This window comes from Acanthisitta chloris, unplaced genomic scaffold (assembly GCF_000695815.1).
Source record: "Acanthisitta chloris isolate BGI_N310 unplaced genomic scaffold, ASM69581v1 scaffold21287, whole genome shotgun sequence".
Classification (NCBI taxonomy): domain Eukaryota; kingdom Metazoa; phylum Chordata; class Aves; order Passeriformes; family Acanthisittidae; genus Acanthisitta; species Acanthisitta chloris.
In genome coordinates this window covers 1-13558 of record NW_008683443.1, presented here as the reverse complement: position 1 = coordinate 13558, position 13558 = coordinate 1, and the positions used below count along the sequence as shown (strand labels likewise).

The window sequence follows — 13558 nt, the reverse complement described above, 5'->3', positions numbered from 1 at the left end:
AGAGATTACAAAAACAACTGGCAACAACTCTATTAACTCCATTAGAGCATTATTTTTAATCTTAAACTGAATCAGCAGAGCTAAATTTTTGTTATTACATATTGTAAATTTGTGTAAGACATATTCCCTACTTGTGGAAGAGTTAAAAATATCTTAATATGTCAAAAAAATGAAGACTAATCTAGCATTAATTTATACCTAAAGTACAGTTGCCTGTCATAAAAATATGTCAAGAATCAAACACTAGCAGTGGATTGTGGCTTCTGTTTTGTCTTTTTGATCACTGTCTCTTTATTTTATTATTTTTGCTTTGCTACCTGGGCTGTGTCAAAAGGAGTGTGGCCAGCAGCTCAAAGGAGCTGATTCTTCCCCTCTACTCAGCTCTTGTGAGATCCCACCTGGAGTACTGCATACAGTTCTGGGGTTCCCAACATAAGAAGGACATGGAACTGTTTGGGTTAGTCGGAGGAGGCCACGAAGTTGATAAGAGGACTGAAGCATCTCTCCAGTGAAGACAGGCTGAGGAATTTGGGGCTGTTCAATCTGGAGAAGAGAAGGTTGCATGGAGAACTCATAGCAGCCTTTCAGTGTCTGAGGGGGCTACAGGGAAACCGGAGAGGGACTCTTCATTAGGAACTGTAGTGATAGGACAAGGAGTAATAGGTAAAAATTGAGAGGAGGGAAATTTAGATTAGATATTAGGAAGAAATTCTTTGCTGTCAATTCTTTACTGTAGAACAGGTTGCCCAGGGTGGTTGTGGATGCTCCAACCCTTGCAGTGTTCAGAGCCAGGTTGGATAAAGCTTTGAGCAACCTGGTCTAGTGGGAGGTGTCCCTGCCTATGGCAGGGGAGTTGGGACTAGATGATCTTCAAGCTCCATTCCAATCCCTTAATATTCTATGATTCTATTCTGCAAATGAATCAGGAGTAGAGCTGAAAGCAGATTAGTTACTACAGCACCACAGTCTTCTACAAGGTAGTATCAGAATGATTTATTTTAATTTGTGTCTCCAACTTAAGTGACCTGACCAAGGGTTTGTATCTGCCCTTTGATAGGGGAATTTTGCTAGCCAAGTGCCTTCTGAAGAACTGCTAGGTGATTTCTCTGTCAGAGACTTCAGGTAGAAGAGCTTTAATGAATTCAAGGCAGTTGTGCAATGGAAAAGGACTGTTATTCTTACAAGCTTACAAGTGGCAATGAGACATATGTCTGACGTATATCTGAAAATTTTCCATGCTGAAACATAAAAAGGTCACATTTTTAAAATTTACTGTCCTTAACTTTAAAAGTGAAGATAATTGTCTTTTTTATTGCAGCATAGCAATTCTGGACTGTTTATAATTTCTTGATACTGCAGGTAATTCAGGTGGTGCTTCTACAGTTTTGTATGTGTTCTTTTCTAATGCCTGGGGAAGAAGGAAGGGAAGAGAAAGCTGGAACATTTACTTGTGGATCTGTTTGGTGTATTCATCTGTGCTGTGCATTTATTGCCTATCATGCCTATTTGAATAAAAATGAAAATCAGCAGTTTACTATCTGCTTGATTTTTCTAGCTAGAAATGTGTTCTAGACTGATACAATCATAGCCACATACAGAAAAAAAAAGAGAAAATTCTACAAAAAGCTTACATAGTGGATCTTCTGTTAAACCTCATTTATACTGCTGATGGTTTTTCTGCAAAAAATAAATGCTGACTGATGTAGATTATGTTCTGGATGTGAACAGATGAGTTACATGACATCATGGTGTGTGCAAAATAGGTCTGTGATGTTGGAGGTACATTCACAAGGCACATGAATGTAGCATCCATATTTGTAGCTGCTTTGCTACACACAGGCTTTCCAAGAATAGTGTGAAAGAGTTGGATATCCAAGATTTCAAGAAACCAAGTTAGATCTAAGTTGACTCCAAGATGGAGTGCTGAGGGAGGGAGATGGAAAAGAATTGGGTAGCTATATACTCTTAGAAAGCAGCCCAAGATTTGAGCCATTTGGCAAGGTCAGATGTTTCGCATGAAAAACACTGAAGCTGCCGAGTCTCTTCTTGTGGCTGAAGAGTATATGGGTAGAGTGCTCAACTAGTGTGAATCCTGTCTTCAACTTGATTTTAGAGGCTGTGAAATCTGTCTTGCTTGATTCCCAGATGAGTTAACTCACTGTACCTTGGAGAGTGTAGCTTTCATTGTTTTCCACTGACATAATTAATGCAGAATTTCCCTCAGATTTTGAAAAGTTTGCTAAGCACTGACTTCCTCTTGGAGCCGAGGAAACTGAAGCAAATATATCAAGTAACAGACTTAAAAGTTACAAAGGGGGTACACTTGGACCAGAAGTGGAGCCTAGAATTTCCAGGTTCCCAGGGGACTCTATGACTCCTAAACTTTATTATGCTTAAGCTGATATCTTAATTCTTGCAGCAGTAAATAAAAGTGTCAGAGAGAAGCTGGGAATTCAGAGTGATACCGTATTTCTTAGCTTGATTGTATCTTAACAAGGTGTAGCACAGCTGTTTATGTGAACCAAAACGATGATAATTTGCTGCATGCCACAAAAGTGAGGATGTGGTAGTTATATCTTGGGAGCCATCATCTGGGCAGCCTCTTTATTTAATGTTCATAGTACTCTTCTAATTCATTTCCTCAGCACTGAAGATGTAGGGTTAAGATACAGTTAGAAGCTTTCTATTTAAACTTTGTAAAGCAGCTTGAGAGAGAAGAAGAGGGTCCAAAGAGCTGTACACTTTTATAAAGAGCTGTAATTGCACCATTCTAAGGCATAGTAGTTGCAAATTACATCAGTCATTTAACTGCCACTGCAGCTTTGATTATTTTAGCATAGTTTCCTACTGAAGGATAAAAATGCATTAAACTTGAGTCAGGAGTTTGCTATTAAGAGGATCCAGTCTTAACTGCTCTTGATACAAACAGTGGTTTTCAGCCTCATGGCTTTTCTATCGAGGAGGGGTTTCAAACTTATTTTATTTCAGAACACAGTTTGGATCTATGATTTTTCTGCTTTTATAAGATCTTTGCAGCCTTTTGGTCTTCATGGGGCTTTCGGGAGATTGTAATAAATTCTTCTGAAACTTGTGGTTGTGCATTGATTCGTCATAGACGCAATTTCTGCCCAGTTAGAAATCAAAGGTATATCTACCAAGTTTCCAGAAAAAAAAAGAATACTTGGGAGCGTGGATCTTCTCCCCTTTTCTGCAGTTGAAAAAGTGGGAGTGTAACTGGGGTGGGGAAACCCATTCCAGGTCCCCTTCCTGACTGAGGGCAAGCAGCCCCATGTATAAAGAAGACCTTCTACGTCCTTTTCCTCTAGGGTGCATGACTCTGTGTGGTTTCTGATCACTCACCGATGAAGGTTTGCAGCGGGAATATTGTGTGTGTGCAGGCTGCCTGATGTTCAGTCTATTTTGGCAAGGAAATGTCACTTGTACAGGATGTACAGGAATGACCTGTTCCTCCAGGGGTAAGGTGAGACCAGTCACAAAAGGCTAGTTGCATTAAGTATGAGGAAAGAAAAAGTATAACTTGGACATGGAAACTGTTTATATATGGCTGTTTATATATGGCTGTATCCATGACAATTTTCCTGCTGTTCTCTGCATTTGAATGCAAGGAAGCAGTCACAGAAGGACCGTTAAGCTCCTTGGAGTCCTATAGGAACAAACAGAATACAGACTTGTCTGAACCTTTAATTTAACCTCACGTTTGTTCACCACTTTATTTTCTTTTCAACCACCTAGTAGTTCGGACCTCAGAAACCTCATGTAGATCAGCTTCAGTACTGCTAGCAGAAGAAAGGCTAATGGTATTTACTTAGTAGTTGTGCCACAGTGTGTTTTCTACATCACCTGGAAACAAAATAAAGCTTAACTCAGTAATGGACATGCATGCTGTGAAGATATTTGTATGGATAATACAGTGTTGCATTCTTTTGTACTGCTGCCAGTCAAACATTTAGTTAAAGCACTTGGCAAATGCTAATGAATTTGTTCCCACAATGGAAGCAAAGACATGACAGCCAACATTTTTCAAATTTAAGTATCTAAAATTAGACACCAAAGTGTTTTTAGAACCCATAATAAAAATGATTGAATTTTTACAACTGTGGAATACTCACAGCTCTCTGCTAGTGGCTTCATTACTCATAAAAAGTATAAGCATTTGTGGAAGATACACAGTTTCTCCCACCAGTGTGGAAAGAAAAGCCTCGTCCTATTAAAGTTAATTGCCAAGCACTCATTCATGTTCGGGGAGTCAGTACTTAGTTCCTTGGTTCTGGGATGGCAGCAACTGATGCTGTGTCACTGGGGCTGCTTCTGAGGGTTTTGAAACTGATTTCAGTGGGAGTTTTGCAACTGTTGTCTGAGGACTGGACTGGCTAACTGCTCTGGTAAGTAGTTGTATATATGCCTGTTTACATCATAGCAGTTTTCAGTCCTAGAGCCGACAAAAAGAGGAACAACAATAGCAACGACAAAGTTGACCATACCTTTGGTCAGCAAAAAGATATAACACAATAGAGAGGGACCACAGGCTTGCTGAAATGCAATGACACCAGAAAACAAGGGTGAAATTAGAAAGTAGTTTAAATTCTCATAAGGATATGGAGAAAAAAGAAAATTGTTGTCCATCATGCTAGCAAACAAAATACTTCCCCAGAGAGGGAGGAAGGGAGGAAAGCAAGAGTCTTAAATCAGCCCCACAGATAAGTATCGGGTTGCAAAACAAAGAACTTCATTTTAACATATGAGCTTGAAAAAGCTGCTTATTTCTTAACCAGTAATTCTTCTAGGGCTATACATGGTTTAAAATAATCTTAAGAAAATTAGATTTATCTAGCAGTAAAAGGTTTTCATTTTTTTTGATGTTTATTGGATTTTTGACTCATCCTGTTTTAACTCCTTATGAATCTTGAACTTTTGGATGACTCTGCCAGATGCAACTTTCTTCCCAGACTGAATTGACCGGGAAACACAACATGGACAACAGCACTGCTGAAACTCCCCATAGGGCTGCAACATGCAATGAGACTTGGCCCACTCAGTTGCCAAGCTCTGAGTTTTCCCTGGGCTTGTTGGTGCTGCTGGCTTTCCTCATGGTGTTGCTAGCTCTGGTCACCATCCTTGGAAACATGCTGGTGATCCTTGCTTTCATCATGGACAGAAACCTCAGGCATCGGAGTAACTATTTCTTTCTGAATCTTGCTCTTTCTGACTTTGCAGTGGGTAAGTCAGAGCCGTGGAGGCATGTATGGTTTGTGTCCTGGGAATCTTAGGAGAAGCAATGGGGTTTATTTTCAGTGTGGTTTCTTCTAAGAGAACAATTTCCCATCTGTGTCTAGTGGAAGAGTAAGGAACAGTGGGAGCTGCATGAAGTGTTTCAGCAGCCTATTATTTTTCAGGAAGAAATGAATCCATCCTCAGGTAAACAGGTAACATTTACTGTTATTGCTTCAGGATAAAATACTACTGTGTGTGAATTATGTGGAATAGCAAAGAAAGGGAGTTGTTTGTGAAGAGTTTTGTGTAAAGTCTAGATAGCCAAATTAAATACAGCATGTATTCTGGCAGATCTTGAATATATGGTCGATATCTTCTATTTCAGTCTACTCTCACACAATTCAGATAATCACCTGAAGTTTGCAACTAAATCATGAAGAATAGTATTTTTAAACATTTTTCTGTACATGCTCTATCCAGATTAATACCTTAGGAATATGTGTTTGTATAGGTAAATAGAAATAACATAGTTTCTACAAAGTTTGATGTTACACATATATGTGTATATATAGCGACACATTTAATTTTGAAACTTGTACTGAGAAAAAGTACAATTAAAACATGAGTGTGATGTGAAACTGGAGATAGATGTGTTGCAATATTCTGTGAAGTGCTGAGTGTCTCTGATAAGAGTCTTGGTTAAATTATTGAGTGTGCAGAAGGATGGTTTTGAACAGCTGTGGCTATTTCATGAAATCTGTATTCTGACTTTTCATACCACAACAAAATATTTTAAAACTGTCTTTATTCTACTTTTTTTTAACCTACACATTTAAAAATAATACTGAAAGAACAGAAGAAACTCTTCTTAAAATTTGTTGCCAGTGTCAGAAGTTGTATTAGGGGCACAGCTTCTAATAGTCCTGTTCTTGTGATGTCCAGATCTTTGTATAATGTTTTGATCCCTTCCCCCATATGCTTGATGTCTTTTTCCAGCTTATATCTGCCTTGTGCTGCAGAGCTCTTGCTGCCTGCTGTGCAGTTGTAGCACACAGGAAAAAAACACAATTGTGGGCAGAAAACCAGTGGACTAAGTGGTATTCTGTCATCTGGCTCACAATCTAGCACTGTATGGATCAAATACCATCACCTAGCTGAGAAGTACACAGTAAATATTGTCCTCAGTCAAAGTAGAAAGTAGAGCTTACTTGGCATTACCTAATTTCCATAAATTTTTGTTTCATGATATTGTGTTTACCCAAATGTCTAGTTTTTAATTTTAGGTTGCTTAAAAGCTTTGGCTATGTTAGAGTCAAACTGATTTGCATTTCTGTAGCTACATAATTCAGATTCAAGGTATATCTAAATTATCCTTACTTTCTGCTGGATCTAAATTACTAAAAGCTTGCAGAGTTGTTTGCTTATTCTTTTAACATATCTAGTCTATCTGATTTTGACATTCAGCAACTTTGGCTTTATCTCTGTGCTTCTGGACCTATAGGTGCATTTGAATAATGATCTCTTGATTCTTAGTAGAGGGAGAATAACAGGAATTGGAAGACTATTATGGAAATGGAAACTCTCAAGATACTTTCCAGTACCTGTTTCAGGAGTACACACTATTATGTACTAAATCTGAAGTTGAAATCATAGCTTTTTCCCCCCTGTGAATGTTAAAATCTACAACATAATTTTTTGTTCAAAAGAGCAAGTGTTAGTTGCTCTGTAAATGCAGTGATGCCATTTCATTGCAGCTTTGATGCTGTTCACTGCATTTCTGCATCCCAGCAAACTACACCGTTTCAGTCTCACAAGGCTGTGTTATGACTGTGTGCAGTGTGATCATTATTCATTAACAAGGTAAAATTCATGAAAATTCATTAAAATGAGGTAATGTTGGCACTTTCACAACATTTGGATGTAACAGCCTAAATTTAGATAGCCATGGGTGTGGTTGGGGTACACGCTGTGGGTGTGTTCACATAGGTAATACCCTATCTGCTCACCACGGAAAAGTGGTTATGATCAACAACTATGATGAGAAGAAAGGCTGAGCTGAGTGTATTTAATTAACTCTGCAGTTTTTGTCACCCTTTTGATCATGTAGTTTTAAAAATTAGTCTGAAACTTGTATTCCTATAAAAGTTACTTCTGGAACATTTTTGGACACCATATCATGCTTCTAAGAGGAGAGAATCATGGCAAAAAGCAGTTAATTACACTGGAGAGAAAGATGTTTTAGTTTGTTTTATTTTCAGTGGTTCATGCAGACTAGTGTTACTTCAGCAGGTAAAAATGTCAGCTGCTTCTTCCTTTAGCAGGTGACATTAACAGGAGAAATAATAATACACAATAAGCACAATACACCATTCAGAGAGCTCTTAATTATAAGAATGTTACTGGTGCCTAGTTTGTAGTAAAGTGTTCATTGGTTGCATGATAATACAAAGCCTTCCATGTGGCAATTCCAGTCAGCATCAATCATGCTTTTATCAGATACTGCAGAAATGTTTCTATGCTTTCATGAGCACTCACAGTACCTGCAGTGCTGACTGACGTGTGTGTTTGGTTTATTTTCATAGGTGCATTCTGTATGCCTTTGTACATCCCTTATGCCCTGACAGGGACGTGGCACTTGGGAAGAGGCCTGTGCAAGACCTGGCTTGTTCTGGACTATCTCGTGTGCACAGCTTCAGTGTTTAACATTGTCCTTATCAGCTACGACCGTTTCCTGTCAGTTACAAAAGCTGTAAGAATAACATTTCTAATTATTTCTTTAGATATATTGAGATTTCATAGAATCATAGAATCATAGAATTTTACGAGTTGGAATGGACCTTACAGATCATCTAGTGCCAACCATCCCGGCCATGGGCAGGGACACCTCCCCACTAGACCTGGTTGCTCAAGGCCTCTTCCAACCTGGCTTTGAACACTGCCAGGGTTGGAGCATCCACTACCTCCCTGGGCAACCTGTGCCAGTGTCTCACCACCCTCACAGGAAAACATTTTTCTAATATCTAACCTAAACTTTCCCTCCTTCAATTTGAACCCATTACCCCTTGTCCTATCATTGCAGTTCCTAAAAAAGAGTCCCTCTCTGGCTCCCTTGTAGTCCCTTCAGATATTGAAAAGTTGCTATGAGGTCTCCACGCACCCTTCTCTTCTCAAGGCTGAACAGCCCCAACTTCCTCAGCCTGTCTTCCCAGGGGAGATGCTCCAGTCCTCTTAGCAACTTCATGGCCTCCTCTGGACTCGCTCCAGCAGTTCCATGTCCTTCTTACACTGTGGGCACCAGAACTGCACGCAGTATTCCAGACGGGATCTCACGAGAGCGGAGAGGGAGAATCACCTCTTTTGGCCTGCTGATCACACTTCTTTTGATGCAGACCAGAATTCAATTGGCTTTCTGGACTGCTGATGCACACTGCCAGCTCATTGTGAGCTTCTCATCCACTGTCACTCCCAAGTTATTCTCCTCATTGCTGGTTGACTTTCTCCAACATTGCTGGTCAATTTCTGTCACAATTAACACAAAAAGCTAAATAGTCCTTCATTATTGTACCATTTTTTTGTCAGGAGAAATTATGATGCTTCAATGTTGCATTTGGATTTAGAGATGGGATATTGCCTTGTCTATGATTTCAATGTTACCCTCCTGCTGCCTGAGTTAGAAACTACCTAATTACACTTCAGAGAAGGTGACATGATCAAGGTAGGAAAGGAACAGCTGGCATGTGGAGAACTTGGGCTTTGGCCATTAGAGGAGTGGTGATGAAAACTAGGTTGAGTCAAGGATGTGCCTAAGGCTTGGACAAATTTTATAAAAAGAGGGTGTGGAGAGAGATGTGGGATGGAATGAGTGAAGATCAGATGAGCATCTGAATTACTGCAGGGGTGACTGACATATGCTGCCAACAAGCAGTTGGGTAGAAACTGATCCCTTGAAACAAAAGGAAGAATGAATCAAAATATAGAGAGGTAAGAGGTGCTTCTTGAGTGTTGTCATTCTTCTGCTTCAGAAGATATCCAAGGAATCCAGTAATAAATATTATCATTCACCATTTCTAAGCTCTACTTGGTGTTTGATCATGGGTTGGAAGGGACCTTAAAGATCATTTAGTTCCAATCCCCTTGCAGGGACACCCTTCCACTAGACCAGGTTGCTTAAAGCCTCCTCCAGCCTGGCCTTGAACACCACCAGGGATGGAGCATCCACAACTTCTCTAGGCAACCTATTCCAGTGCTTCCCCACCCTCACAGTAAAGAATTTCTTCCTAATATCTAATCTAAACTAAACCTACTCTCTTTTAATTTGAAGCCATTGCCCCTTGACCTATCACTACCTGCCCTTGTAAAAAGTCTCTCTCCAGCTCTTTTGCAGACCTCTTCAGGTACTGGAAGGCTGTAGGTGGGTCACCCTGAAGCCTTCTCTTCTGCAGGCTGATGAGTCTGCTGGCTTGACTGAGATAGGCCGAGTTAGATTGGGAGGTTCTTGTTTGGGAAGTGCTGATAGGATGCCTAATCTCTTTCTCTTCTTCCCCAGTGTTGTGGTTTTATAGTTGGTTTTGGCTGCTTTTTGAAGTTATTTTTTCAAAGCTGAAAAATAAAGTATGAAAATCCCTGTATTTAAGATATTAATGAAGTTGCAGAGCTCAGAATGTGAAAAATATATATTAAAAGGGCCTCTGCAGCCCAAGTGAGATCCATGGTCTTATGCAACTGGTGATGGTCTTCATTTACATGATCACAGTCTGGTTTTCGCCTTTAGGTAACTGGGATGGAGTTAGTCCAGGATTGTCTAAAACAGGGCTGTTGTCCAAAAAAATATACTATGCTTCCTCATAGGCTTGGGATGCACCTCTGCCTCTGCTGGAAACATACCTTGGGCCAGAGGCCAGTAATTTCAGATGCAATTATTTATGAAGCTGTGCTGAGCTTCCTGTTTTCTGCCCCAATATTGAGATTCTTGTGGTCTTGCAGAGGGCTGCAAATTCATTTCTACAGTTCTGCAGCTACACACTGAGCCAATATGATGCTTTAAGATGTAGAGGAGTCTGAATCTTCAGGCTACAGGTGTTTGAAACAGAGAATCTGAAATAACATGTATAACACTCCACTACTCCTCTGTTACTCACTAGTGAAATAGGGACAATGGCCCTTGTGTCATATGTGGCTGTGAAGATAACATTCATTAGTATTTGTGTAGTATGAAGGTACTACACTAATGAGCACCATAGGTAGCTGATGAAGAAGTCAGTATTTCTGAGGAAAGCCTGGGATGCCAAATGCTGAACAGTATGGAGGCAGTTAAATAGTCCAGTATTTCATTAACTTATCTTCTTGTGCTCTGAAAGATGTGGGGCACTGAGAGCTAGAAGCATGTATTGCACATACTGGCTGGGCTGTTACAGGGTGTTTTTAACTTTTGTGTTTCATACCTTTGGATGACATGATTTTAGTTAAGAATTTGCTGTCTGGATAGGCATAAACACATCAAGGTTTTCAGTAATGTAGTGAGATGTTTGCAAGCCAAAGAGAATGTTAAAATAGAATGTTTCAATAAAGCAAGGGATATTATAGCATGTGTGTGGGATAGATTTTTCTGCTATAGCAAAGGAAACAGTATTAAAAAATACATTAACTAGTGTCCGCAGTCTCACATCACAATCTGTCTAATACAGAAGGATTTTACTTCTGCTGTGTAGGAAGGCACTCCCACAGCTGCTTTCGCTCTCTGCTGAGCCTGGGCATTTCATGAATCATAAACCAATTTCTTATTGCCATTTTACTGTGTGGTGGAAACAAGCTGTGTCCTTTAACACCTGGAAGCCAAATGGTAGTTTAGCCATCACAGTTTCTGCTCTTCTCCAGTCTGAAGTATTAAAATAAATCACAGAGCTACAGTGCACAAGAAGAAGACTGATAGTTTTTCAGGACCTTACATAGTGAAGATATTCTGGGTGTCTGGGGAAATACAGAACAAATATTATGTTTGGCTTCCTTGCTTGAGACATTTTTTTGAGATAGGTTTTCCAAAATGCTGTCTGAATACATGACATGTCCTTTTTCCTCTCCGGTCTCTTACAGAGCCAAGCAGGGAATAACTTCCACCCCTGCCATCAAGATGGTGGCCATCTGGGTCTTAGCCTTTCTCCTCTACTGCCCAGCAATCCTCTTTTGGGAGCAAGTGGATGGACACAGTGTGGTAGGAGCAGATCAGTGCTATGCCGAGTTCTTCAACAACTGGTACTTCCTCCTGTGTGCGTCCACCCTGGAGTTCTTTGTGCCACTGCTCCTGGTGGCCTACTTCAACATGCACATCTTCCACAACATCCAGAGGCGCCAGCGGCATGGCAGCGTGCAGGACTGTGAACCACCAAGGAGCAGCAGCCTGTCCTGGAGATTTTGCTTCTTGCCAAGATTAGGAGCATCTTCTCCTCCATCTGAAGCAGAGGACAGTGTTTCATCACTGATGAGGTCACGAAAACCAGCAGTGACGGCCAACTCTTCATCTCCAACAGAAACAAATCCTATAGCTCTCAAAAGGAACTTTTCTGTTTCTTTCCAATCAAGGACTGGGTCCAAACTGCAGCGGGATAAGAGAATCGCAAAGTCGCTTGCCGTAATTGTGTGTATGTTTGCCATATGCTGGGCCCCATACTCTTTGCTAATGATTATTCGTGGGGCCTGCCAGGGAAAGTGCATCCCTAACTCCTTGTATGAAATAACCTTTTGGCTTTTGTGGATCAATTCCTCTTTGAACCCATTTCTTTATCCTCTCTGTCATATGAGGTTTCGAATGGCTTTCCTGAAAGTATTATGTCCCAAAAAGTTTGCAACATTGAGATCAGGTAACACACCTTCTTTATAGAGAGTTACAATATATGTCTTGCTGATAAGGTTCCTCTGTTATTTAGTGTTTTTTCATATGTATCTTGAACATAAGCAGATAACCCCCCCATTTGTTTACTAATGACATTGGTTAAGAGTGCATCGGGGTATATATTTGCCCTGATATTGCTAATTTTCAGGATTTTGCTTTTGATTTTGCTGGTATGTTGCCAGATTAATCATAATATAGTGCATTGAAATGAATAACAAGTTTTGCGGGATGTCCTCTTGGTTTGTGAGTTTGAGGTGCCTTTTTTGAGTTTGGTTGTTTTTTTTCTTTTTCCCCTTCGTTTAATATATAGAGCTGGTGCTGTGAAAGAACTCTTCTATAGATATCTCCATAGAGGTTCATGGAAGGGAGATACCTGCTCATATATGTGTTGAAGTAAAATTTATGTCCTATTTGTGAACCTGGAACAATCAGTGATGAAGCAATTCTGCTACATTTTTGAAAGGCTGTATAAATACTCTCATAGGCAGTATGATTTTTGGTTTAAAAACTATTATGAAGACAAGATAGTGCCCTATGGTTGTTGAAATTCCCACAGTGATCAACATGCAAGTGAATGGTCTGCTTAATCTGCCATATCTGTGCTTTTCTAATTTTAGTACAGTTCATACCTGGTGTTGCAGGACACAGTACATGCAAATTAGTAATTCCAAACGATTTTCAGGGAATTAAATTTTCTATGGTAATGGAATTTTGAGATTGGGTATCAAAATTGTTGCAGGCATAAATGGCCTTTTCACCCGTACTGTATTTTCTCCTGACAGTGGCTGCCACTTTGGTCACGCTTAAATGATATTTAGTGCCAGATCTGTGCACTATATGATTGCCTAAGAGATAGGCCAGGCTTGGGCACATGATCACATTCCTGTTGAATTAGCAGAGTAGGCAATGCGAAGTTCATACTGGATTTATGATTTTGGCTGTCTGTGCGAGAATAGACAATAGCCTCTCGGGTGTAAAGCTTTGCAAGTGCAAAGATATTGCATCAAAATGTCTGGAACAAATTTGATCTGACAGAGTGATTTTTATACTTGATCAGTTCTTTGTGTCCTGTTACTGTGACAATATATGGATTTTCTCTGCCACTGAACCAGTATCAAACTGGATTTTTTCTATCAGTGAGCACAGGCCATATTCACTGGTTGAGAATGGGATTCATAGTGGTCTGAAAGCTGACACAGAGGTGTCTTAAGCAGCTGTTAACAAACAAAGCAGTTGAATGTGCAGTGCTGAAAGGGGTGAGTAGATGTGTTGGAGAAGGCAATGGAACTTGATTCTAACCCATTCCATGTGCCAAATTTTCTGACCTTGCATTGAGTATTGCAACTCACCTAGAAGGCTTTCATGGATGGGTAAGTGAGAATCACTGGCTACATTTTGTTTCTTTCCTTTTATCTAATTTTATTGCTCTTTGTGTATATA

The 13558-nt window shown here is 40.0% G+C and overlaps 1 protein-coding gene across 1 annotated transcript; it reads left to right on the top strand.

The window, feature by feature from the left end:
• The first annotated feature begins 4949 nt into the window (after positions 1 to 4949).
• Positions 4950 to 12106, top strand: LOC103806267 (histamine H3 receptor-like). Its single transcript, XM_009078946.1, has 3 exons — positions 4950 to 5238; positions 7815 to 7979; positions 11310 to 12106. The coding sequence occupies exons 1-3, from the start codon at positions 4950 to 4952 to the stop codon at positions 12104 to 12106; spliced, it is 1251 nt and encodes a 416-aa protein (XP_009077194.1).
• The last annotated feature ends 1452 nt before the right edge of the window (positions 12107 to 13558 follow it).

Bases quoted from the DNA above. Each gene is read 5' to 3' on its own strand.
- LOC103806267 (XM_009078946.1), top strand. From the start codon at position 4,950: ATGCAACTTTCTTCCCAGACTGAATTGACCGGGAAACACAACATGGAC. The intron at 5,239-7,814 runs GTAAGTCAGAGC...TTATTTTCATAG, and splicing joins TCTTTCTGACTTTGCAGTGG to GTGCATTCTGTATGCCTTTG. The intron at 7,980-11,309 runs CTGTAAGAATAA...CTTTTTCCTCTC, and splicing joins TTTCCTGTCAGTTACAAAAG to CGGTCTCTTACAGAGCCAAG.